The sequence below is a fragment of the Aethalodelphis obliquidens genome, unplaced genomic scaffold (assembly GCF_003676395.1).
Source record: "Aethalodelphis obliquidens isolate GAN/ISIS:26980383/991018 unplaced genomic scaffold, ASM367639v1 scaffold7, whole genome shotgun sequence".
Taxonomy (NCBI): Eukaryota; Metazoa; Chordata; class Mammalia; order Artiodactyla; family Delphinidae; genus Aethalodelphis; species Aethalodelphis obliquidens.
The window spans coordinates 5,096,616-5,122,707 of record NW_020837951.1 but is presented as its reverse complement, the minus strand read 5'-3'; the positions used below and the strand labels follow the sequence as shown (position 1 = coordinate 5,122,707).

Genomic DNA, 26,092 nt, shown 5'->3' with positions numbered 1-26,092 from the left:
TACTCCATTTAAAGTTACTATGAAATTTTGGCTATATTCCCTGTGCTGTACAATATATTCTTGTAACTTATTTATTTTATACATAGTAGCCTGTACCTCTTAATCCCCTACCCCTGACCTGCCCCTTCCCTCTTCCCTCTCCCCACTGGTAACCACTAGTTTGTTCTCTATATCTCTTAATCTGTTTCTGTTTTGTTATATTCACTCATTTGTTTTATTTTTTAGATTCCGTATATAAGTGTTAACGTACGGTATTTGTCTTTCTCTGACTTATTTCAATAAGAATAAACATTTCCGATCCATCCATGTTGTTGCAAATGGCAAAATTTTTTATTTTTTTATGGCTGAGTAGTATTCCATTGTGTGTGTGTGTGTGTGTGTATATATATGTGTGTGTATGTATATATAACACCACATCTTCTTTATACATTCGTCTATTGATGGACACTTAGGTTGCTTCCATATCTTGGCTACTGTAAATAACGCTGCTATGAACATTGGAGTGCATGTGTTACTGAACCAAACTTGGGTCTCTTTGACTGTGTGCAGTAAAGCCAACCTGTTGACACTGGGTTGTGGTGAAGGAAATTGCAGCATTTATTGCAGACACCAAACAAGGAGTCCGGGCAGCTAATGCTCAAAAGATCTGAACTCACCAATGGCTTTCAGGGAAAGGTTTTTTAAAGACAGGGTGAAGGAGAGGGTTGCAGGGTGTGTGATCAGCTCGTGGACATTCTTGGGATTGGTTAGTGTTGAGTTAGTAAGGAGTTAACATCATCAACCTTCTGATTCCAGCCAGCCTGGGGTCTGTGTGCTTGTGGGCACTAGACTGTTAACTTCTTCCACCTGGTTGGGGTTTCAGTATCTGAAAAACAGCTCAAAGGATATAGCTCAGAATACTATGTAGCCCCTGAGAAGGAACTAAAAGTCCTTGACTTTGTTTAACAGCTAAACTTATTATTTTGTCTTATTTGTTTCATTTGTTTCTGCATTTTCTCACTTCTCTGATTAAACGTGTTATTTGAAATGTAGGGAAGGCCTGGGAGGCTAAAGTTTGTCTATAGACAAGAGGTAGGCAGGGGCTTCCCTGCTGGCGCAGTGGTTAAGAATCCGTCTGCCAATGCAGGGGACACGGGTTCGAGCCCTGGCCCAGGAAGATCCCACATGCCGTGGAGCAACTAAGCCTGTGCGCTACAACTACTGCCTGTGTTCTAGAGCCCACGAGCCACAACTACTGAAGCCCACATGCCTAGAGCCCGTGCTCCTCAACAAGAGAAGCCACTTCAGTGAGAAGCCCGTGCACTGCAATGAAGAGTAGCCCCCACTCACCACAATCAGAGAAAGCCCGCCTGCAGCAACAAAGACCCAACGCAGCCAAAAATTTAAAAATAAATATATAAAATAAATAAATTTATTTTTAAAAAAAAGAGGCAGGCAGAGGACATGGCGGGGGCTGGGGGTGGCAGGTGTCTGTCCCAGGAAGGCCCCATAGGGTTCTGCTTGGTTACACATGTATCTTTTTGAATTAGTGTTTTTGTTTTCTTTGGATATATACTCAGGAGTGGAATTGCTGGATCATATGGTAGTTCTATTTTCAGTTTTTTGAGGAACCTCTGTACTGTTTTCCATAATGGCTGCACCAATTTACATTCCTACCAACAGTGTACAAGGATCCCTTTTCTCCACATCCTTGGCAACATTTATTATTTGTGGTTTTTCTGATGATAGCCATTCTGACAGGTGTGAAGTGATATCTCATTGTGGTTCTGATTTGCCTTTCTCTGATGATTAGTGATGCTCAGCCTCTTTCCTGTGCCTGTTGGCCATCTGCATTTCCACTTTGGAAAAATGTCTGTTCAGTTGTCCTGCCCATTTTTTATTCAGGTGGTTTGTTTTTTTGAAAATGAGTTGTATGAGCTGTTTATATATGTTGGATATTAATCCCTTATCAGTCATATCATTTGCAAATATTTTCTCCCAGTCAGTAGGTTTTCTTTTCGTTTTGTCAATGGTTTCAGAATTTCCTTCCTCTGCAATTTGTTTTTTCAATAGTTTGAGAAAATAAGTGTTAACTCTCCTCTAAATGTTTGGTAGAATTCACCTGTGAAGCCATCTGGTCCTGGACTTTGTGTTTATTGGGAGTTTTTTAAATTGCTGATTTAATTTCGTTACTGATAATTGGTCTGTTCACGTTTCATATTTTTCCTGGTTCAGTCTTGAGAGATTGTACATTTCTAGAAATTTGTCCATTTCTTTAGATTTTCCATTTTATTGGCATATAGGTGTTCATAGTAGTCTCTTATGATCCTTTGTATTCCCATGGTGTCAGCTGTAGCTTCTCCTTTTTCATTTCTGATTTTATTGATTTGGGCCCTCTCTTTTATTCTTGATCAGTCTGGCTAAAGGTTTATCAATTTTGTTTATCTTTTCAAAGAACCAGCTCTTAAGTTTCATTGATTTTTCTATTTTTTTTTTTGTCTCTATTTCATTTATTTCTGCTCCAATCTTTATGATTTCTTTCCTTCTACTAACTATGGGTTTTATTTGTTTGTTATCCTAGTTCCTTCAGGTTAAAGTTTGGTTGTTTATTTGAGATTTTTCTTGTTTCCTGAGGTAGGCTTGTATCACTATAAACTTCCCTCTTAGAACTGCTTTTGCTGCATCCCATAGATTTTGGAACATTGTGTTTTCATTTTCATTTGTCTCCAGGTGTTTTTGTTTCTCCTTTCATTTCTTCAGTCACCCATTGGTTGTTTAGTAGCATGTTATTTAGCCTCCACATGTCTTTGTTTTGGGGGGTTTTGGGGGGCAGTTTTTTTCTTATACTTGATTTCTAGTCTTCTAGCATTATGGTCGGAAAAGATGCTTGATATGATTTCACTTTTCTTAAATTTACCAGGACTTGTTTTGTGGCCTAGCTTGTGATCTGTCCTGCAGAATGTTCCATGTGCACTTGAATGTGTGTTCTGCTGCTTTTAGATGGAATGGTCTATATGTATCTATTACGTCCATCCGGTCTAATGTGTCATTTAAGGCGGCCAGTGTTTACTTATTGATTTTCTGTCTGGATGATCTGTCCGTTGGTTAAAGTGGGGAATTAACATCCCCTACTATTATTGTGTTGCTGTCAGTTTCTCCCTTTGTGTCTGTTAATATTTACTTTATGTATTTGGTGCTCCTTTTTTGGGTGCGTATATATTTACAATTTGTTATATCTTCTTGGGTTGATCCGTTGATCATTATGTAATGTCCTTCTTTGTCTCTTGTTACAGTCTTTGTTTTAAAGTCTATTCTGTCTGATATAAGTATTGCTACCCCAGCATTCTTTTGATTTCCATTTGTATGGGATACTGTTTTCTATCCCATCACTTTCAGTCTGTGTGTGTCTTTAGATCTGAAGTGAGTCCTGGGGTTAGTGCTGGCTCACTAGTGGGCAGAACCAGGTTCTGAGGTGGGTGGTTGTAAGGTCAGAGTTCCTAGAGCTATTGTCACCCTGCTGGTGGAGGCGGGGAGGGGCAATTCATGACACAGCTGGATTCAGGTTCTGGGGTGTCCCAAAGCTGGTGCTGGCTCACTGGTGAGTGGGGCTAGATCCCAGGGTGGCTTGCTGAAGAGTCCAAGGTATCTCACAGATGGTGTTGGCCTACTGGTGGGTGGGGCCCAGGCCTGGAGGGTCCCAGGCTGGTGCCAGCCTGCTGATGTGTTATCTGGGTCCTGACAAGGCAGACCACAGGGCTGCAGTGGTCCTGGGGCTGGTGACCACTGATAGTGGGTGGATTTGGGGCCCAGGAGATTTCAGGGCTAGTACCAGACTACTGGTGGGCAAAGTCTGGTCCTGGAGTCTCTGGCTGCAGGGCCCAGGGGTCCCAGAGCTTGTGCTGGCCCACTGGTGAGTGGGGTGAAATCCCAGGGCAACTGACTGAGGGGCCCAAGGTGTCTCAGAGCTGGTGGTGGCCTGCTGGTAGGGAGGGCCAAGGCTCAGTGGGTCCCAGAGCTGGTGCCAGCCTGCCAGTAGGTAGACTGGGTCCTGCTATGGCAGGTTGCAGGGCTGTAGTGGTCCTGGGACTGGGGTCCTCCCACCAGTGGGCAGGCCAGGGCCCAGGGTTTCCTGAGTCTGATACTTGCCCACGTGTCTGTGAAGTTGGTCCTGTAGCTAGATCTGGCTCACTTATGGGCAGAGCCAGGGCCTAAGGGATTCCGGGACTGGTACCTGCCCACTGGTGTGTGGAGCTGGGTCCTGGAATCTCTGGCTGCAGGGCCCTAGGAATCCTAGGTCTAGTGCCCGTCCATTGGTGTGGGGGGCCGAGTCCTGGGCCTTCAGGTGAACAGGACCATGTCCAGGGACAGCAGCTGTAGCCTCAGGGGATCTTAAGGCAGCCTGCCCACTGGTGGGTGAGGCCGTGTTCCTGCCCAGCTAGCAGCTTGGCCTGAGGTGTCCCAGAACAGGCGCCAACAGGCTGGTGGGCAGGGGCAGGTCCTGGCACTAATAACTTCGAGGGACGATTCCAAAATGGCCCTCGCCATCCACATGGTAGAAGGAGCTCCCAGAAGTGGTTGCTGCTGGCATCTGTGTCCCCAGGGGGAGCTCCAGTTGCCTCCTGCCTCTCTGGGAGGTTCTCCAGGGTTAGCAGGTGGGTCTGATCCAGGCTCCTTTCAAATTTCTGCTTCTGCTCTGGGTCTCAGAGTGTGTGAGATTTTGTGTGCACCCTTTAAGAGTGGAGTTCCTATATTCCCCACAGTCCTCTGGGCCTCCTGAATGTAAGCCCTGCTGGCCTTCAAGGACAGATGTTCTGGGGGCTCATCTTCCCATTGCAGGACCCCAGAGCTGGGAGCCTGATGTGGGGCTCAGACCCCTCATTCCTTGAGGGGAACCTCTGCAATTGTAATTATTTTCTCGTTTGTGGGTCACCCACCCAGTGGTGTGTGTCTTTCCTATACTACGACTCTGCCTCCTCTGCCCGTCTCGTTGTGATTCCCGCTTTTATATCCTTTTTTAAAAATTTTTTTACTTTTTAAAATTTTTGACCGCACCGTGCATCATGTGGGATCTTAGTTCCCCGACCAGGGATCGAAACTGGGACCCCTGCATTGGAAGGCAGAGTCTTAACCACTGGACCACCAGGGAAGTCCCCCCACTTTATATGTTTAGTCATAGATCTTTTCTGCTAGATTCTGGTCTTTCTCTTGAATAGTTTTTCCGTAAATAGTTGAAATTCTGGTGTACCTGTGGTAGGAGGTGAACTCAGGGTCCTCCTACGCCACCATCTTGGACCAGAACCTCATTAAGCAACCATGTTTATCCCCATTCTCCGTAACCGTATCCGTATATCTTGCTCAAGGTCACATGGCCAGGGAGGGGTGGAGCAGGCCTGCGTACCCCGCTGAGGTTGCCGTGACCCTCTCCTGCCTGTGCAGCCGGCCGTGTCCGAGGGAGCAGGAGCTGCCATCTGGGGAGGCCTGAGAGCTCCCCTTGGCAGGCAGGGGCTCCTGCATGTGGCCTCCATCGTTCTCTCCTTCACGGAATCGTTTCTCAGTCATTCACAAGTGATGGGCACCTTACCCAAGTGATGGTCAAGCTGCCGCACGCTTACCCCGGGCGTAACCCGGCACCGCCTTCCCTCGCTGCTCCTAAAATCACAGGAGCTCCTTCACCAGGCCTGGCTCTGCCCCCCGCTGCTGTGTCTCCAGTTGGTCTGCAACCCCCAGGGCGCTCTCCTAACTCAGAGCCTCTCCAGGCAGCCCTGCTTCTTCTCCCCACGCTCACAAGGCCCAGACTCTCCGGTCCATTCTCCAAGCCTCCTCGAGAAGGCCTCTTCCCCGGGGAAGCCTTCCCCACCTCCCTTCACAGCCCCTGCTGACTGTCAGCATCGCGCTAGTCCTTTGTAACATTTCATTTGTCTTCTCCTCGGGACTGTGTGCTCCAGGCTGCTGCTTCTCAGGCACCCAGCAAAGTACCTCGTTCACGGGAGATGATCAGAAGTGCGTTTGTCAAAAAGGAGGTGCTGTTGCGTGCCGTAGCACGGTGAACCTGAAAACGTGCTTGGTGCGGAAGCCAGGCACAGAAGCCCACCCGTCACGTGATTCCATCTGCATGAAACCTCCAGAAGAGGGACATCTGTAGAGACAGAAAGTAGATGAGTGGCTGCTTAGGTCTGGGTTGTTGGGGAGAGGGGCCGCGGGTGACAGCTAACAGGTACAGGGTTTCTTTTTGAGATGAAAATACCCCCAGATTGGTGATGGCTACACAACTCTGTAAAGATACTAAAAACCGTAGAATTATACACTTTAAATGGGTGAATCATGTGGTATGTGAATCATATCTCACTAAAGCCGTGAAAAAAGTTTTTTTAACACACCTGTCTGGCTGACGGGCTGGCATTCGGTGTGTGTGTGTTGAGGATGCCCAGGGTCCTGAATAACCAAGTCCTGTCATCGGGATGTTGCCGTGACTTTTAGCCACATTGAAGGAGAGACGTCTCTGGTCTCTAGTATAAACCAGGGTCCAGCGTGACTGTTTTCAGGCAGCCCCTCCTGCACATTCAATACCGAGTACCACACCCCTACGCTTGGCTGGGTCCCGACAGGGGAGGGAAGGCTCGGGGTGCGTGTCCCAGCTTGCAGATTGGGAAACAGGCATGGGAGGTCTGGCGACCAGCCCGACCTCACTCAGCAAGACAAGTGGCAGCCAGGAATAGCGCAGGGCTTCGAACTGCGTCCCGCTTGCTGTAAACACCGAGCCGCGCCCCCCTTCACGTGTCTGATTTTAAAAGGGGCCATAACATAGGAGCCTGGTAGCAGCGGCCCCGAAACCGAAGTCGGGCTCGAGCCGCTGGAGGAACTAATCCCGTCTCTGCGTTCCAGTCTGCAGGGACAAGTGGGGAAGGCCCGCCGGGTCGGAGCTGGGCCGGCTTCTGCCAGGACCGGTGTCAACTGTGTGCGTGTGCCTCTCTAGACACGGGCGCAGAGGTGGAGCTCATCACTCAGATATGTTTTTTGCATTCAGTAATTTCCTTCTTCCAGTGCCAGCGGGGCTGCTGACGACTCCTGTGAAGCCTCGTGCTCAGGGACCTTCTGTGCCAGTTAATGAAGGAATGGTTAAGGGCAGTGTGGTAGAATCGGGGTGTGGAAGAGCTGGGGATGGTGTAGCCTAAAGAGCAGTGACAGAGCCGCGTCAAAAGACAGCTATTGGAAAGCAGCCCAGCTCTGTGACTTCCCAGCTGAGGCATCTTTAGCAGGACCCTCGGCCCTCTGGGAGGGTCAGTTTCCTCATCTGTAAACGGGGTACCATTCGATGAGGTTTGGGGACAGAAAGGGGCCGTGGAAGAGGCAAGCGCTCGCCCTTTGCACGTGCTTTGTCTTGGGGGATTTCGTCGTGTCGATGATTCGGATGTGTCCTTAGTGGATGGTGTGTGGGCACTGGGGTCTGTCGCTCCCCACAACGTTTGCCTTAATTGAGGGCCCGGACCCCAACCAGGTGGGAAACGGTCTCTTTGGGGCCATTCAGGCAGGATAGATGAGGACCAAGAGACAGCTCAAGCCGCAGGTGCGAGAGAGTGCCTGGGCCATTAGAAATGTCCAGGGACCTGAGAGCGCCACCCGCCTTTGCCTTTCTGCAGTTGCCAGCAAGCTGTCTCCCTCTCGGACCCAAATGGGGTTTTCCTCTAGGCCTCAGGGCCGAACCTACAGGGACTCTTTGTCCAGAGCAGAGGTTGGGCTCTACCCAGAAGTGACTTTACTGGTAGAAGGCAGGCTGGGTGTGAGGTTGCAGTGAGCCTGTTTCTCCGGGCGTCTTGGGGCAGGTCGGCCTGGCCCAGCCTGGACAGCCGGCTCCCCAGGCCTTGGCTCCTGGCGGGGGTGGGGAGAACGCTGCAACAGCTGGCTGGAGCCTGATGTCTGTGTCTCACCCCAGTCTGAGACTTCTAAATTTAACCTGCTATCAGCTTGAGAGGCTGGAGGCTTCCACTGTGTGACGAAATGCCACTTGGAATCCATTTTACTCGTAACCACTCCCCCTGCGCATTCCCCTCCCAAATGTTACCCCCAAACACAGGCAGCCGTCTGAGCGTCCTGCCATGTCAGTGTGAAGGTTCGATTGCCTGAGTAACTCTGAACCCTGATGGGATCCGGCTCAGCTCCCTCCTGCCATTGGCCGGGGCTGCACCCCGTTCTCTGTTCACACGCACGCACACACACACGCACACACCATGGTCTCACAGGCAGAGCGCAGGAGCTGAATCCACAGTCGAAAGCCAAACCACGACAGTGAGCTGCACCACCCATAAGCCATCTGGGTGGAGGGCGGCCAGTGGAGCCTATTATGCAATTTCCTGCTTTGGTGTCTCAGAGGAGACACCCAGGAGACAGGATGCAGAATGCCGTTGGGTTGCTGCAGTGTGGGAAGCCCAGGGAAGAAACCAACTCCCCGACGCCCAGAGTGAACGGGGCCCCTTGTGCTCCGTGGCGATGTTGAGAGGCTACCGCCCACCCAGCCGACGAGCCCGTGGCCTGCAACTGACCAGGCAGCCCCTCACAGGCAGGGACCGAGCGGGCTCACCGTGGGCCACGGAGAACTGACAGCACAGACTTCCTGTGGCGGGGGAGGAAGGCACTTCCTGCCTGGGGAACCCAGGATGGAGTGAGCCGCAGGCGGGGGGTTCTTCTTATTAATAGGTGCCGTTAATTATTGAGCCCAGAACGTGTGCTGCTCCACAATGACTCGCTGAGGTTGAGAGCACACGGGAAGGTTTGGGCCCTGGGGCCGGGGTTCAAATCCTGACTCTGCATCTTCCCAGGTGCGTGGCCTTGGGCAGCTTCTCGACTTCGGCTCTCCCTCAGTTTCCTCATCTGTGAAATGGGGATCGGGATAACATCTGGGGTGTTGTGAGGATTTGGTGAGTTAACACCCAGAAAACGAGTAGAATAGGGTGTTCTCACTGTGTCAGGTAGGAGGTGGCTACTCAGAGAACCCCCATCTTCCATACAAGGTAAACGGGGTCAGAGGGGCTCAGTGTCTTGCCCAGACTCACAACAATGACCTTGAATCCATGGTCCACCTTCAGAGCCCACACCCACTCCAGACCTCTGGGCTGCCCCACCTCTCATCCTTCCATAAGGAGGTTCCAGTAGGAGGAGAAGATATTTACTGTCAGTGCTCTGGCCACACGACCCCTTTCAGCAGCTACAGGCGAGGGCAGGTGCAGGGCCACGGCCTAGGTTGACCTTGACTTAGCAGCCGCGTCTCCATGTGAAGACGGGTTTGCAAGTCTGTGGGTAAGGACCCAGTCTAAACACTAACCCCTCTTGTCACACAGGTTTCTACTGTTTACCAAAAAGCCAAGCTGCCCCCCAGTCCTAGCTGCACATCCAAGTCTCCTGCCCCTCCTCCACACAGGGCCCCAACCAGGGGGCACTTTGGTGGGGACTGAGGTCCAGAGCTGTGGAGAGCAGAGGATGCCATCTGTGAAGTGGCCCACCTCCTCTTGGGTTCCTCCAAGGCCCTTAGCACCAGAACCCCCAGGCTCCAGCCATATACCCACCCCCGGCGATACATTCACTCCCCAGGCCAGAGATCCAGGGCCGTCAACCCCCAAATGAACCGCCACTTCAGAAGCTTCCAGCTCCTAGCCAGGCCTACTTGAAAATTACATTTTATTTCTCTTTGTGAATATTTGTTGTTGTTTTAAAAAGGTTCAATTTACATTTTCTTCAAGAGTCTTGTGCCTCCTAGTAAGTGCATTGGTCTGTTTTCACAGTACTCTCCACGACCACAGACGGTCCTTATTGCTGGAGGAGTGTGTCCACGCCGGGGAGGGGGACACCAGAGGGATCGGGGACCCAGGTGAGAAGGCTGCGCTCTGCGTTCCTGACATGAGAAGCCGAGGGACCAGACCCAAGCTAAGCCGAGCTTCCTTAGCGGGACCTGGATCTTCCCCAGGGCCCTCCCAGCCCTGTCTACCGAAAGGCTAGGAGGGGCAGAGAGCAAGGGGCCGGGCAGTGAGGGGCGGGGCGGAGCAGCAGGGCTCCTCCCAATGGGCCCAGCCGTGGGCCCCTGCCCAGGGCCTGCTCACACGCAGGAAGCGCGGGCTTGGGGGACTCTGCCCCCAGACAGCTCAGGACCACCACTTACTGTTGGTTCCTACTCCCACCCCTACCATAGTAAGAACTCCTTAGCGATGACCCAGCCCAGAACCAGCACTCTGGTCCCTGCCCCCTCACCCAGGGCCCTTTCTCCTTTGTAGTGCAAGAAAGACCTGAGTGCAGAGAAGGGCCGTGCCGTCAGGAGGCCAGGTCCCGTCCACGGCAGCCGGCCACTGCCACCCTGACCCCTCCGCAGCCTGTGCCCAGAGGGGGAGCTGGGACCCATCATGCCCCTCACTTGAGGCTGTGGCCTCTCTGGGTGGCAGGCCTCCCTCCGAACACACCAGGGGGAACTGGCATTTTCCAGGGGGAAGGTCCCAGTCCTGACGGGTTCCCGAAGCACCAGGCCGGCAGCCGGCCGCACAAAGCTGTTTCCCGTCCAGAGGTGCCAGGAGAGCCGCACGCGTCCCGTCAGGAGCGGGGCGCTCGGGCGATGGCTGGACGTTAAGCACCCCTCGAATAAATACAGTAGCCCGTGGGTAAAGGAGCAGAGCAAGGACTCTGTGAACCACGCCTGCCCACGCTGTCCCTGGGGCTCCTACATACGGCTCATCTGCAGCAGAGATGGATTATTTCTCTCATCTGACAGTTTTCTGGGCTCGATCATTATCGGTCCGAATGAGGAACCCAGGCGATGTAGCTGTGGGTTTGTCAAGCTTGGAGGAAGGGGGCCTCCCTCAGCAGGGTGTCCCCTCAGCTCCTGCAAGCAGCCTTCAAGGCAGGCATTGCTAAAAAAGCTTGGCAACACTCAGGACCAGGTCCTGGGGCTCCAGAGGGCCCAGGACCCGAAGGAGGGTGACCTCAAGGACCAGCCTCAACCCCAGGCTCACTTCATCACCCTGGCCGTGGGTGCTGGCTCGCTTCTGTGAGGGCCGACAGCAGGGGGTCTGCCCCTTGCCTCCCGCCTCCCCAGCCTTACCAGGTCCAGGCATGCCCATCTGTGGGTGCCCTCACCTGCAGCACCGCGGTGCTTGGAGCCCATCTGCAGGCACCCCCCGGAGAGCCCGGGAGGGGCGTCCCCGAGAAGGTGCTGGGTGGCAAGGGCAGGCCTTCTCACCTTTGAACTAACTACAGCTGGGTAAGGTGGCTGGCCCTCCAGGCGTTTGGGACAGTGTGGAGGGAAACAGAAAAGCTGCCCACTGAGATGTGCCGACAGAGCCAGCTGGCGATGGGCGCTGAGGACCGAGACGGTGGGAATTCCCTGGGCTCAACCTATAACTCACGGGACCCTCCCTCTCTGCTCCTAGGCCCACCCAAGGCAAGTTCCGGCTGCAGAGGAGAGAGAAGCCCCCCGCAGATCTACCCTGAGCCCGAGCTCACAGCTTGTCACTGCAGGCACGGAGTAGGGTAAGGGTTCTACCTGGGGTGGAGAGAAGGGACTTTGGGGGCAGAATCTGCCTGTGGTTTCGGCTCAGCTAAAACGGAAGAATGAGCAGCCGGTTTTAGATCTAAATCTGTAGCCCATCCCCCTCCTCCCTCACCTCTGGCGGAAGATGCAAAGTCCAGCAGAAAAGACAAACTGCTCTCTTTGTTTCCGGTTTTTTCCTTTAAAATCGGCTTAAGGCAAAAGTTTGGCAAAGCAAGTCTACATAAGGCCGCGTGACAGAGGATGAGGGGAGCTGCCCGGGCGGGGCGGGGCCGCCGCGGATCAGCCCCGGTGGCATCAGCCCCGGTGGGATCAGCCCCCGTGGGATCAGCCCCGGTGCGGTGCGACCAGGCTCCTCGCCAGCTCCTCCTCGTCCCACCCCTGAACCTCTTAAAGAGGCGTTAAAAAAAAAAGGAACAGAAAAAGCAGTTGTTTCAGGGAGTCTGTTGCAAGTGAATGACGGAAATTGCGAGGAGAGGAAAGGAGACCCAAGGTGACACTGAGGGCGCACGTGGAGTGGTCGGTCCCGCCTGGGTCTCCCCCCTCCGCCAGGGAAGCAGGTCCCAGGAGGGCGGGGGGCCATCGCCGCGCGTTCGCACAGTGAGATCCGCCCGCTGGAGAAGGTAGAAAGGTTGTATTTTGCTGAAGGACTGCAGAGTCCGTGCGGGGTGTTTGCGTGGTGTTATTATTTGGGGTCACCTCGCGGGTGCCCTGGCTGTTACCGGTGCTTGGGCGGGATCACCACCAGCGCCGGCCCGTACTTGGGCCGCCACATGAGGACCTGAGCGTCGTTGGCATTGGGCTTGACCAGGGCGCTGGGCGGGATGGGCTCATTCTTGCTCAGGATTTTGGGCTGGTCCTGGGCGATGGGCTCCCGCAGCCGGGCACGCTGGCCCAGGGGCCGGTTGGGGTTCACCTCGATGCTGAGCTGCATGCGCCAGTGCAGCGTCTGCAGAATGATCATGTCGTTGGTCGAGGTGTTGGTGGCTACCAGCCACGTGATGAAGCTCTGGTCCCGGTAGACGTTGGTCAGCTTGGCCACATTGCTCTCGCTGACGGGCACGGCCCACGTGACGCTGGGGTAAAAGTTGTCATTCATGCTGATGATGAACTTGGAGTCTCTCTTGGTGGGGCCCACGATGGTGCAGGTCTCCGTGGTGTTCCCGTACCAGGGGTAGTTCACCCCGTCCGAGTCGCTGATGGCCTCAATCTTGCCCTCCTGGAGGTCTGGGAGCTCCCAGCTAGACCTGAGGATGGGAAGGCCAGTTTACTCAGCCAGCCATGCACAGGCTCGTCTGCATCCCCTTGTCCCTGGGGCTTACCTCCCCAGGGGGCCAGACAGTAAACAGACACCCAACATCATGTCAGGGAACTGGGGCTCCCCTAGACATGGCCCCCCTCAAAAGCCACATCCTGTTCTCTTGCATCATCTCAAATTGGTCTCCCCCAGAAACCCCTGTAGACAGGGCTGGATTCTGGCTGGGCTTCGGGAAGCCCTAACTGCCCCTGCCCTCAAGGGAGGGGCCTGGGGGCGGCACACAGTAATGGGGGGCCCTAACCTGCGCTGTGCCCCCCCGTCCCATGTCCCAGCGGCTGGTGGGACGGCCACATGCAACCCCGTGACCTTGGTTAGGGCGGAGGCCACTGGCCCCGAGAGGCTGGGGTGGGGCTACTCTCCTGGCCACACAGCGCGTCAGGGCGGCCTGGGTAGGGGGGCAGGTGGCAGGGAGTTTCTTTCTGTTGCTTTAAGGGCCCCCAGGGGCCGTGGGGTCGGCACATCTGGGAGTGATTTCAGCCCCTCATTGACCAGCGTGTGACCGCCTCAAACGCCCGCCTGCCCCCGAGCGTTGGTGTCCAGCACCGGGGCCAGGGGCATGGGAACCAGCGCTCAGGGCCCTCGCCAAGGCTCTGGCCCTTCCCCTCCACATCTCCACCACACGTGGGCCTGAGCTCCCTGGCCCTCCGCCCAGCAAGACCAACACCGTGGGCGGTGCCCTCTTCTCCCCACCACCCACCCTGCCCCCGCCTCGTTTCTGCTCATGCCTGCCTAGAATAGGAAGCACAGCTCAGCCAGAATGGCTCCCACCTGGCTGGCCCCTGTCTGCGGAGCAGTAGAACCAAGAAAACCTAACCAGCCAGTCTCAAAACTCTGCTCTCAGTCCCAGCCTCGGGGCCAGCTTTACAATCAATGCCTCCTGGACTTGCTGCAGCTGCCGGGGAACCTGCACTTGCAGCTTCGGGCCGGGCTGAGAACCAGCAGCACTTGGTCAGCCCGACTTGCTTGCAGGGGGCTCAGCCTCCTGGCAGCCGGGCTGTCCAGAGCTCGGACTCAGGAAACCTAGTGACCTTGCTGAAAGTCTCAGCCACCCTCTCACTGGTGTGAGACCCTGGGCAAAATCCCAGCACTCCCTGGACCCCAGACTCATCACCCACTTCCCACCTGAGGTCATGGAAGGACACAGGCAGGAACATGCCAGTCCAGGGCAGGGCACAAGACAAATGCCAGTGATTGGTGCCTGCTAGCACCATTGCTGTCACTATTGTTACTATAATAATAACTCTCTGACAGAAGAGGACTGTCCTAAGTTGCTCTGAGGACACGTGGCTGGGGGCACAGCAGCGTCTGGGGAGCCCACCCCTTAGAAACTCATCAGCAATCACATCCACCCCACCAGACAGATAAAGTAATGACAGCTGGGGGGCGGGGGGTGGTCTTTTTCCCAAGTTGATTTAACTAAGCAGTCAGGCCTGGGCACCCGCCATACCAAAGATCAGGACACTTTGACCCCAGAATTCCGCACACCTGTGTACACCAGCAGTGCTCTCCAGAAACACTCCTTTACAGAATGCATTCCTGTTCATAGCAGCATTATTCACAATAGCCAAAAGGTGGAAACAACTGAAGCGTCTGTCAACGGATGATGGACAGAGTGGTCTATCCATGCAATGGAATATTATTCATCCTTAAAAAGGAAATTCTGACACATGCTACAACATGGATGAACCTTGAAGACATTATGCCAAGTGAAATAAGTCAGACACAAAAGGACAAATACTGTATGATTCCACATATATGAGGTCCCTAGAAGAGTCAAATTCATAGAAACAGAAAGTAGAATGGCGGTTGCCAGGGGCTGGGAGAGGGAAACGGGGGAGTCAGCGTTTCATGAGTGCGGAGTTTCAGTTGGGGAAGATGAAAATGTTCTGGAAATAGACACACAACAATGTGGATGTACTTAATGCTGCCAAACTTAAAAATGGTTAAGATGGTAAATTTTATGTATATCTAATCACAATGTAAAAAATGCATTCCCCTACTGAAATGCATCGTTTAATGTTAGCAGTTAGCAAATTTGGGGCCACTACAGGAGGGATGATCAGGAATGTGATTTTGCTAATTTTTCTGTTTATTTAATTAGGGTAACACCTGCCTAGTAGGCCATCTCCTGCCCGGGGCCCTGAGCTCATCAAACGCCAAGGAGGAGGTCACAGTCGTGAGCCGGCAGATTCGGCTGCCCCCGGGGGTGGCCGCCATGGACCAGAGAAGGGGGCCAGGGTCCCTGTCCCGAATTTCTCAGAAGCCTGTGCCCCACCCGTGCCCAGCCTCCTGTGGTGGAAGGCACCCACTCTGTCTTCTCACAGTGGTTACACTTGCTTATAAAAGTGGCTTTTGTTTTGTTTTGTTTTTAAGGCAGAAAGCCATCTTGCCAAAAGACCTTTTCTCTTGCCTTTGCCCTCTTTCACTTCCTAAGAGCTGGCTTGTTGTGGGACGCGGGGTTGCCACCAGAATGGCCTCTCTCTCTCAGCCTCTGACCCCCAGCTTCAGGTTCCCTTTTCCGCCTCCCAGCCCCCAAATGCCCAGGCGCTGGCTCAGTCACAGATGGGTGACAGTCCCCATGAGCTGGCAGACAGCCGTGTCTCATGTGGGGTATTGCTCAGAACCAGGGCCAAGGGCGTCTGTTTTCAAATCATCACAAACCAGCTGGGCTGGCTCTGGGCCCCGTGGTCCAGTCTCCCCGTCAAGGTGGTGGAGGGAGCATGGTTAAGGGCACAGCTCCTGAGGGACGTGGACCAGCCCGGGTCCAGTCTCCCCCCGGCTACTAGTCACAAATCTCTGAGCCCCACATTGGTTCACTGTGGATAACCGCACCCACCTTCCAGGTTTTTGAGATGATTAAATGCGTCAATATATACTACCTGGTACACAGTAAACAGCAATACGTGGAAACTTTCGGACACCATTGGAGTGAGGCTTGCCTCTAACACTAATGGATTTGCCAGCCCTGATGTGACCTGAAGCCTTTTGACCTCGTTTATGTTTTCAGATTATCCATGCTCTGAAAGGAATGATTCCATACAGCTCCTGCCTCTAAGACTTCCTGTTTGTTCTGGAATGACCTTGGGCTTCAAGGCAGACCCTCAGTTTTCCAGCTTCTGGGTGGAGGGGTGAGTTTGGACCCTGGTCCTGCACACCCTGAGCCTTCCTGTTTGCACAGCAGGGACAATACAGGTGCACATGCCCACGAAAGGTGGAGGCAAGGCTCCCAGCTCCGTGCCCGGCACACGGAGGCCCAACCAGCAGGTTTAGGTGGAGGAGGGGCATTTTGTGAACACGAGCAAACGCCCATTTCTGCCCCAGCACCTTCTCTCCAGACCTCAGGGCAGGTCGTGTCAGGCCTCCTACAGGCCAGCAGGAGGCCCTGGTCTCCCCCGTGTCCTCCCCCTTTGCTCACTGGCCTGGGCTGGTCTTCAGGGCAACACTGGCTACAGAATTTGTGGGACCAGGGGGTGAAGTGAAAATAGGAGGCCCCTTGTTCAAAACTCAAGAATTGCCACGTGGTGACAGCAGAGCATGGAACCACGCAAGGGGCCCTTCTGAGCACGGGGCCCAGTGGGACGGTGCAGTCCCCACGCCCGGGAAACTGGCCTGCTTCCGTGGGCCCCATCACACTCCCACCCTCATCCCAGAGGTGTGGGAACCCAGAGGACAGCAGGCAAGTCCAGGCTTGAAGCTGGACCTCAGAATGCTTTCTGGGGCCCCCTTGCAGCACATCTGAGACAGACTCCTCAGCGTCCCTCAATGCCCATTCCTTCTGCAGCCCCATCCACCATGCACTCAACAGATGTTTGCAGGGACCTGCCATTGACGCTGGTCACGATGCTGTGAAAGGGAGACAGAGCTGCTGACCTGGTCATCAGTGATGCCAGCGGGGCCTGCACCCTCTGGGCGCCCAGTACCATCCCTGACTCCCTCTCGCCTCCAGACTGCCCCCCTTCTGCTCTGCCTTCGCGCTGGCCACGACCCCTCACCTCTCCCAGCCTCCTCTTGCCACCTGCCATGCTCTCCTCCCTGAAGCCTGAGTGATCTTTAAAAACAGAGATCTGATGGCACTGTTCCTCCCTCCAACCCTGTTAAGCCTGCCATGACTCCCCAAGGCCCTGAAAGCCAGATGCAGGTCTTGCACGCAAACACACACACACACACACGCACGCACACACACACACACACACACACACCCTCCCTCCCTCCCCAGGCTCCAGACCCACCAGCAGGTCTTGCACGCAAACACACACACACACACGCGTCTTTGGCCACGAGCAGCGTCCCCCGCCCCCCTCCTGTCCTAGCCAGTGGTACCTACGGCTCATCTCTGGAGCCCACAGGGAAGCTCACCTGGACCCTTCACATGAGGCCTGGCGCCCCCATATTCAACCTTTGTCCCGCTGCTTCCTGGGACACGCACGGGGGGGGGATTTAATAATCATGCCACCCTTTGTTGACGACCTCACTCCCAGACAGACCACAGGGGCCGAGAAGCAGGGGCCAGGCCTCCAGAATCTATCCTGGTGCCCGGCCTAGAGTCAGACACAATAGAGGCAGGTGGCCTGGATCAGTGGTGGTGGGCAACCTGCCCCGTTTCTCCTTCAGGGTCTGAGCCCCACAAAGGGGTCCCAGTGATGAGTTTAGGGTGCCCAAAGCTGCCTCTGCTTGTGTACCTTCTCACCTGGAGCAGCTGCGGCTGGGACAGCCATGCCCAGCACAGGTCGTCCCCACTGCAACACTGGTGACAGTGGTCACGTTCCCTGAGCGCATCAGACGTGCTGGGCGCCCTGCGTACATACATCCACACAGGCTTCTCCTCAGTTACCCCAGGGCTGCAACTGAGGGTGTTTTATAGAGGAGACTTGGGGACATCAGAGGCCTGACCCAGGGAAGCCACCAGACAGGACCCACAGCCCGAGCGAGCTCTTACCCATGGCCTCCAACGGCCCCTCACCCAGCACACGCACGCATACATGCATATGCACGCACACACACACATGCACACACACACGTGCACGCACATACACGTAGACACGCACATACGGGTTCTTACCCATCTGGCTTCCAACAGACCCTCACCTGAAATACACGCACACACATGGCTCTGAGCAACATGACCTAGAGTGTAAGTCTGAGGGCCCTGGGAGCACACCTTTCCCAGCTACTTTGTGCCAGGCAGGGTGGCAAGCCTGGGCCTGAGCTCTCTCCTAGGCACGGGTGGACCCTTGTGCCCCCATGGGCCCTCGTCTCTCCCAGCTCTCTGACTGCATTTTGAATTCTGGACAACAGAGCACCTGGTCTCAGAGCAGAGTTCCCAAACTTCACATCTCTTTCCTCATTTTGGTCCTGTTTACGTATCTCCTGTGCTATTATTCACTTAATTGTTTTTCCTTGAAATCAATCACTTTTTAAAAAAACTCAACTAAATTTAGCTTTTCCTATGGAACACCTTTGAAATAACAGGTCGGATATATTGGGTATATATATATATTTTTTTTTTTCTAATACACATTAGAATAAATATGTGGCTTTAAATTACAATCATACTTAAGCTGAAACGAGTTCTCCTAAATATTATTTCACTTCCCACAAGTGGCACCGTTGGGCACTCTAAGAAACACATTTACAGATGGCGACTTGGGGCTCGAGGGCAAGAGGGCTGCCCAGGGCACAAGGTTCTTCTGCCCAGTGCTGGTTTCAGTGCCCTCCTGGGGGCCAGATGGGCGCTTAGGGATTTTCTCACCTGGTCCCCAATTTTACAGAGCTTACTGTTTTTTTGCAATTTGCAAAAAGTTCCAATTTTGTAAAATGTTTGCAATTTTACGAGAAATGAGGCCCAAGAGCCCCCTTCCAAACCAGACTGGGACCCTGGTTTCCTGACTCCTGCCCTGGGCGGCCGCCCACTGTGCTGGCCCCTGCCCACCAGACAGGTCACCAGAAGCCCCTTCCCTGGGGGAGGAGCTGGAGGTGTCCCCTCCCCGCCTGCCCCTAGGGTTCCCCCAAACAACAAACACCACTTTTTCTTCCCACCTTACCCTTCTTCGCCCAGGCCACACTCCCAGGGCCCAACACGAGGGGGAAAGGGCCAATAGCGTTTTAGTTTTTAGTTATAAAAGCTGCGTTTTTGTTTAAAAAAAAAAAAAAAAAAGCAAGCCATCGAGAAGTACAAAATGTGAGAAACGATGGGGCTTCCCTGGTGGCGCAGTGGTTGAGAGTCCGCCTGCCGATGCAGGGGACACGGGTTCATGCCCCGGTCTGAGAAGATCCCACATGCCGCAGAGTGGCTGGGCCCGTGAGCCATGGCCGCTGAGCCTGCACATCCGGAGCCTGTGCTCCGCAACGGGAGGGGCCCCAGCAGTGAGAGGCCCGCGCACCGCAAAAAAAAAAAAAAAAAAGTGAGAAACGAAAGTCCTGTCTTCCGTGCTTCCGCCTCCCTCGCTGAGGTTACTCACCACATACACTCTGATAAACATCCTTCTAGAGCATCCTGCCTGCACACACACACACAGTAGATGTTCCCGTTTCTAGCGCTTTTAACAGAAATGGATTCCTACCCTACATCTTTTACAACTTCTTTTAATGCAACGATGATAATATGATAGGGAATCTCTAGCTTCTCTTCCTCATGTGTAAGGACTATTCTGCCCTGGAGACAGACCATAGTTTCACCCCCCTACTGATGGACACTTGGGGTGCTCATGGCTCTTCAGTGATGGACAGGGCTGGAGTCTCTGTCCCCACACATACGTCCTTCTGCCCTGCTTCCTGCATTCACGTATTCGTTAATTCACTTGCTCGGGAGATTTCTGTGTGTGCCTGCCATACTCCAGGCACCAGGCCAGGGGCTCAGTTTCTCTAAGACAGACTCTAAAAGTAGGACAAGAGAGTTGAAGGGCACGTGTGCTTGAAATTGTAGTGGACAGAGCCAAGCTCACCTTCCGGAAGCTGCGTAAATTGTACCCCCAGGAGCAGCACCGGAGGCCGTCTACTCCCCCCGCCCCACAGCAGGCATTACTGATCTTTTGTATTTTTACCCAGATCCGATCAGCAGAAACGAAAAGCATCTCCGTATGTCATTGCCGGTTCCCTGATCGCTGTGCTGTCAAAGCCTCCTCACATGTCTCTGGAAGCTGCCAGCTTTTGTCTTCAGCCCTCAGAAGGTGAGGGTGGGTGCGATCGCTTGGCCGGGGCCGGTCCAGGGGGAGTTCTATTGGGGCCAGGCCGTCCCCGCAAACTTCCTCCCACCCCAAAGCCTGGAAACGAGAACTTCCCTCTCCTGCCTCCGCCAGGGCCCTGCAGATGGGGGAGGCTGTCTTCCGCTCGCAGAGAGGAAGCATCGTCCTCAATTGTTCTGCACGGGCCCAGGCTGCAGGAAGAGGCCACATGGTCACAAGGGCCATTCCTCCTGACCCGGCCCCTGACCACTGGAGCAGAGCAAGCCTCCTGGGGCAAGTGGCCTCAGGTCTCAGCGGCCCTGGCCTCACCATAAAATCGGGACCTCACGGGGTCCTTGGGAGACCAGAGAGTGAACGGGGAGCTGGGGCAGCCACACAGCATCACCCCAGCTCCAGCATCCCCTGGCCAGAGGCCTCAGGTCCCCCCACCCCTGCCCAGCCCTTTCCCACCAGCCTCATAATCCTGTGACAGCAGATGTCACCACAGGTTCTGGCTGGAAAGACCCTCAGAGGTCTCGTCGCCCGAGATTCTCATACTGTAGGCGGGTATGTGAAACCCAACCCAGGAGAAGAAAGAACAGTAATGACTCCAACACGGCAATCTCTGTGCTGACTCTCTGCCAGGCACTGTGTAATTGATGATGAATTATTACTAGTTACGGTATGGAGAGCGACCACATATACTATCTCATTTAATCCCTCAAACAACCCTGCGATGAGGGACCGTTCTCCCCATTTCATAGAAGGGAACAGTGAGGCTCAGAAAGGTTGAGAGCCTGGCGCAAGCTCGCCACACCCGTGGACGGTGGAGCTGGAGCCACGCCTGGCTGGACAAGGGCACAGGCGGGTGGCACTGCCAACCCAGAGAGACCCCGTCTCCTGAGCTGCTCTCCCCTCACCCCAAGCCTGACCTGTGGCAGAACCCTGAGCCAGAACCAACCTTGACCTTGGCCATGGGCCAGATTCTCTGGGGGCTCCAGAAGAGGGCAAACTAGGGATAACGTGAAGCATCTCCCACACAGGGGAGAAACTGTGACTCGTCACTCGGAAGACTGTGCCAGCTGACAGGTGGCAGCTAAGGATTGTGGAGGATGGGGTGGTGGATGCAGGCGGATTCAACAGTGTTCTGGGGGGGGGGTGGCTTTGAAAGCTATGTGGGTTGGACCCCAAACCATATAGAATCCTCTCAAGCTGGCACAAGAAACTCGCCATCTTCTAGCTCTCGTCTGTAAGTCGGGGTATTACTGGGGTGGCATGTGGCATTGTTCCACTGCAAATATTTCCAACCCACGACATTCAAAAGGGTTCTCCTCCTGGATTAGAGATTAATTTCAAGCAGGGATAATGTTTGGGGGTATTATGGGTTTTGCTGAAGTATTTAGAATTAATATTTTTAATACAAGCCCATTTGGCAAGAACAGAAGCCCTAACCTAACCTTCGCCACATTGCCGTTCCCTCCCCAGGCCATTAAAGCCCAGTGCCCATGTGGGTTTCGTTTTAAGCCTTCAAATTGTCTGGGTCTAGCCCAGTAGTTCTCAACCAGGGGTGACTTCACACCCCTCCCGGGGACATGGGGCAGTGTCCGGAGACACGTTTGGTTGTCAGAACAGGGGGAGGGAGGCTGCTGGCATTGAGTGGGTAGAGACCAGGGACGCTGCCCAACATCCTGCAGTGCACAGGACAGCCTGGTCCCGGCAAAGTTAGGGGAAGGTTCCGGGCAGCCTGAGGCCGCTGGTCATCCCAGCGCTCACCATCCCTCACTTTCTTTCACGTCACAGGTCTTAAAAATATGAAGAAGCTTAGTTACCACAGGAGGTTTGGGGTAGGGGAGATGGGAAGGGTATTTTCATCACATCAAAATGCTTCCGTTTACATTCGAGCAGGTGCAGCTGTCCAGGCTTATTCCGGAGGGCGCCAGTTGAATACAGAGCCTCCCCATGGGCCGGAGGAACCATGGTATTTGGTAATTCAGTTTCTTAATGTAATTTTGTTGATTAATAATCAATCGAGCAGTTTCCAACTCAGCATTTCAGCCACGGGTGACCTACACCTGTCCTCTCGCCGAATCCTCCCAGCAGCCTAAGGGGGGTTCTTACCCTGTTCACAGATGGCAAAAGCAAACCTCCAGGAGGTGACCTGCCGAGGCCCCAGAGCCAGTACTGGGCCGTGATTCTGACCCCGGGGCCTGAGCCCATTAATGACCAGTCCATCCTGCCCCTCCAGGGAGCCTCGAACTCTGCCCTTTCTCCAGGGCTGGTCCTATCCCAACCAGGAGTCCAGTGGACCCAGGAGAACGAGGTATGCGGGACACAGGGGTCCCTGCGCTGAAGGCGTGTCCCGAGAAGGGGAGGGAACAAAAGGGAACACATGGAACTCAAGGAAAACAGCCTTCAACCACTTGAAAACTCAAATCGTCCATGACTTACACTATTATTAAATTCTTAAAAGTCAGGGAGTGGGCCCTCTGTGAAAGAGGAAGACCTGGGCTGGGGAGAAAATTCCACACAAAGAGTAATTTACATCTGTCCAAATTCTGTCGTTTCGGCCCTGATTCTCAACTCGTTACATATCCCATCACCCACTTCGCATCCGATAGAAGAATCAGAACGGTAATAACACTGTTAAGGACGACAGTCACATGCAGTAACTGTTGACCGTGGGCTTGGCGGAGTGCCGGCTGCTTGACCAATGTCATCTCCCGTAATTCAATAAGCCGTGGTGCAAGGACTGTGACTGGCCCCAATTTGCAGACGAGGAAACCGAGGGTCAGAGTGGCTCAGGTCACACCCTGGAAAGTGGCAGAACCTGGACTCAAGCCCAGGTCTGCTTGACTGCAGTCTAGATGTGCACTGGGTTCCTCTAACCGGGAACCAAGGACTGGCACAGACAGAGAAAGGTCACCTCAGGTCTCCCGATGCACGCCTGTCTCCAGCCATGGCGCTTGGATGGACTCAGAGCCAACAAAGGGAGCACAGGGCCTTGAAGACTCTGTAAACATCCCCCACCCGCCCACCCCCGTGCACAGATGGGGAAGCTGAGCCTCCAAGCCAGGCCCACTCCCTCCCCACCGCACACCACGTCCGTCTCTGCAGAACTCAGTCCCTTTAGCTTTCCCCAATGTTCTTCCTCTTGGAGCTTGCATCTTTCCAAGTTCAGAAGGACCTCTGGCTTCCTTACCCTTTCTAGGGAAGAAAACAAGCGGAGCCCAAAAGCCCTAGGGAAACCTGTGTGTCTTGCCAGTTGCCCCAGAAGCCTTGCAAAGCCTGAGAAGGTTTTGGGTTTAAGGCTTCTTAGGGAAGGTCCACAGCAAATAACTAAGAACCATGTTTCCCTTCTTGGGATGGAAAGTCAGCCCCCAGCCTGGTTTAAGAGCCACTTGGAGAATTAGACTTGGATGTAGACGTCGGGTGGACAGAGGGGAGCCGATGAGTGTCCAGATATGCGCCATGTGCACCTCTGGGGCGGTCATGGTTACACCTAGCTTTAAGTTTTTCCATGATCCTCCTGTTGCCCTTGCAACTTCAGTCATCTAGTGGAGAAGCCACAAGATTTGGTGTCCCCTCCCCACCCTCTCTAATTTCAGCTGGCCCAGAATATTCTCTTCTTTTTGCGGTACGCGGGCCTCTCACTGTTGTGGCCTCTCCCGTTGCGGAGCACAGGCTCCGGACGCGCAGGCTCAGCGGCCATGGCTCACGGGCCCAGCCGCTCTGCGGCATGTGGGATCTTCCCGGACCGGGGCACGAACCCGCGTCCCCTGCATCGGCAGGCGGACTCTCAACCACTGCGCCACCAGGGAAGCCCAGGATATTCTTAAATCAGTGAAGAGTTCCAAGTCCTGGGGAAAGTCTCCTCCATTCCTCACCTGCGGGACCGGGAAGGGATGCTGCACAGGGTAGAGACCCCGAGAGACAGGCTGTGGGCGAGTGTCCATGGCCAGCCATGGGAGTCACAGGGGTCAAGTTGGGGGGCTGCCCTTGGGGCCTGCCTGGTGCTCTCAGAAGCGTCCTCGTGCTCAGAAACAGCTATTGTCACCACCCTGTCTTAGGCGGCCCTTCAAGTTAAGTCACCTCCCCGTCTGTCTACAGCTGCTCTTGCCACACGCAGGATGACCATCTCTAGGGTCAGAGAACATGCCAGGGGCTCAGGGTGCCGCACCGAGAGGTACACCCTCCTGGGGACATTCTGGGGACTGGGCTGGACAGAAGAGGTCTGTGGGCTCCTCTCAGCTCTTAGGGGCCCACTGGAGCCTTCTGGACACAGACACTGGCTGTCCACATAAAGTGGCCTTCTGCTGTGGAGAGAGAAAACACTGCACTGAAAAGCACACCGGGTTTCTAAAACCCTCTCAAACAAAACTCCGTCCGGAACAGAGCAGAGTGTTCCCCCAGGTCCTGATGTGCCTCTGAAAACACCAGGGGACGAATTCAGGTCCAACACAGAGCCCTGCACACTAAATCTGGAGGCTGCAGAGGCCCAGCTCTCCTTCCCTGAGTACCTGCCGCGTGTGCAGGTCTGAGCCGGGCCAAGCCGCAGCCTCTCTAGTGACCCGGGACAGCATGCGTGCTTTGCCAAAGAGGAACCTGGTGGAACGTCCCTCTGCTTTCTGGGCGTCTTGCAGGGAGGGTACGGGAACCGCAGGGGGCCAGGGACAGTGGAAGGGACGGTCCTAGAGCCGTGACCCCAATCTGAATCAACAGGCGAGCCCTCTAGGTCACCTGGCCAAGGAGGAATCAGAGGCCACTTCCATGTCTGCCTAACACTTCCCTCTGGCCCTGATGGGACCCCTCTCTAACCCCGCCGAGCTCACCCCCAGACCCCCAAGCTCCCCCATCCCAGGGGCCCCCCGAAGCTTGCTCCTGAGCAGTACTCACATGCCCTGCTCCCCATACTGGTTGTAGAACTCCATGTGGCTGCACGCCTGAATCCAGCCCACTATCCAGGTCTCCTTCTTGGGGATGGGCGGCATGACCACCTGGGCCGAGGCACGGAAGTGGGGTGTCCGGTAGCGGAGCACCACGCTGGAGGACTCATCGATGCTGGTGGGGACGGGATCGATAGAGGCCTTGACGTCGATCACCGTGATGCCTTCCCGGAAGACTCTGGCTTTGCCCCCGATGCTCTGAATACAGCCCATGGCACACAGTACGAGTCTGATCTCCAGGGAAGGCCAGCAGTCCCAGAGAAAATCGGGCATTGAAAGGATGGAGGCTGCCGGACCCAGTGCAGACGGTACAGCTCTCCAATCTCAAATCTCAAGACTGATATCCATAGGATAGAAAATTCACTGAGTAGAGGGGGTTTGCATATCACTACCTCGGGCCTGATTATAAATAAGGATTTTGCTGCATTTCAAGGGCCCTGGGTTCTCTCTTCTTCTGCTAGCAGTGGACAAAAATCACCGATACTCTTTGGGTTAAAAAAAGAAAAGTTCGGAGGTTAATGGATAATCATGTTGTTCAGACATCCAGCCCTTCCTTCTGTGCTTCACACGCGGGGAACGCAGCTCAGAGACGCTCCCTGAAGTCTTGAGGCGAAGAAGGCAAATGCCGGCAGGCACATAAATAAGGAAGGCTCCGTCGCCTGCGCGGTGCCGCCACCCTCGCTGCAGAAGACCGACTTCCTGCCCTTCTGCCTTCCGCACGCGCTCGGGGCACACGCGCCCGGCCGCTCGCCCAGCCCGGCCGAATCAATGGAAGAGCAGTTTCTGTTCAATCCGCCGAGGTCTGGGCGCCCTCGGTGGCTTCCAAGAGGCGAGCGCCCGGCTCCCGCGGGGTCCCCGAGGAGCGCGGCGCGGATCCCCGTCGGCGACCACTCGCGGGCACGCCGCGTCCCCTCGCCGCTGTCACTGTCGCCGTGCGGGGCCCCAGGGCTGCGCTCGGGCCGCCGCCTGGTTCGCCGCGACCGCCGAGGACCTGGTGGGAGGTGGAAGGGACAGGACGTCAAGGCCCGCCTCAAAGTTGAGCCGAACTTTGCTGCGGGGGGCGCGCGGGGCGGCGACGAGTCTGCGCGGGGCGCGGGCTGCGGAGCTGACGGCGCAGCTCTGTGAGGTCTGCCCGGAGGCGGCGGCCCGCCCCCGCCCCCCCCCCCCC

At 54.7% G+C, this 26,092-nt stretch overlaps 2 protein-coding genes across 16 annotated transcripts in view; one reads left to right on the top strand and one right to left on the bottom strand.

Moving 5' to 3' along the window:
• The window catches only part of NUP214 (nucleoporin 214), a 144,497-nt gene that overhangs the window by 115,208 nt on the left and 3,197 nt on the right, over positions 1-26,092 (top strand). For 6 of the 15 annotated variants that reach the window (XM_027104494.1, XM_027104492.1, XM_027104489.1 and 3 more), the window contains 3 exons: positions 9,753-9,838; positions 11,385-11,484; positions 19,866-21,989. In XM_027104494.1, coding sequence (XP_026960295.1) covers positions 9,753-9,838; positions 11,385-11,484; positions 19,866-20,316 — 637 coding nt within the window. In that variant the 3' untranslated portion in view covers positions 20,317-21,989. Of the gene's footprint in view, positions 1-9,752; positions 9,839-11,384; positions 11,485-15,828; positions 16,610-19,865; positions 23,646-26,092 lie in introns of those variants that run through there. The other 9 variants (XM_027104499.1, XM_027104498.1, XM_027104497.1 and 6 more) reach the window with 8 other exon arrangements.
• Positions 11,850-26,039, bottom strand: FAM78A (family with sequence similarity 78 member A). The gene is made up of 2 exons (XM_027104510.1): positions 24,875-26,039; positions 11,850-12,750 (listed from the first exon to the last, which is right to left on the bottom strand). The coding sequence occupies exons 1-2, from the start codon at positions 25,195-25,197 to the stop codon at positions 12,222-12,224; spliced, it is 852 nt and encodes a 283-aa protein (XP_026960311.1). The 5' UTR covers positions 25,198-26,039; the 3' UTR covers positions 11,850-12,221.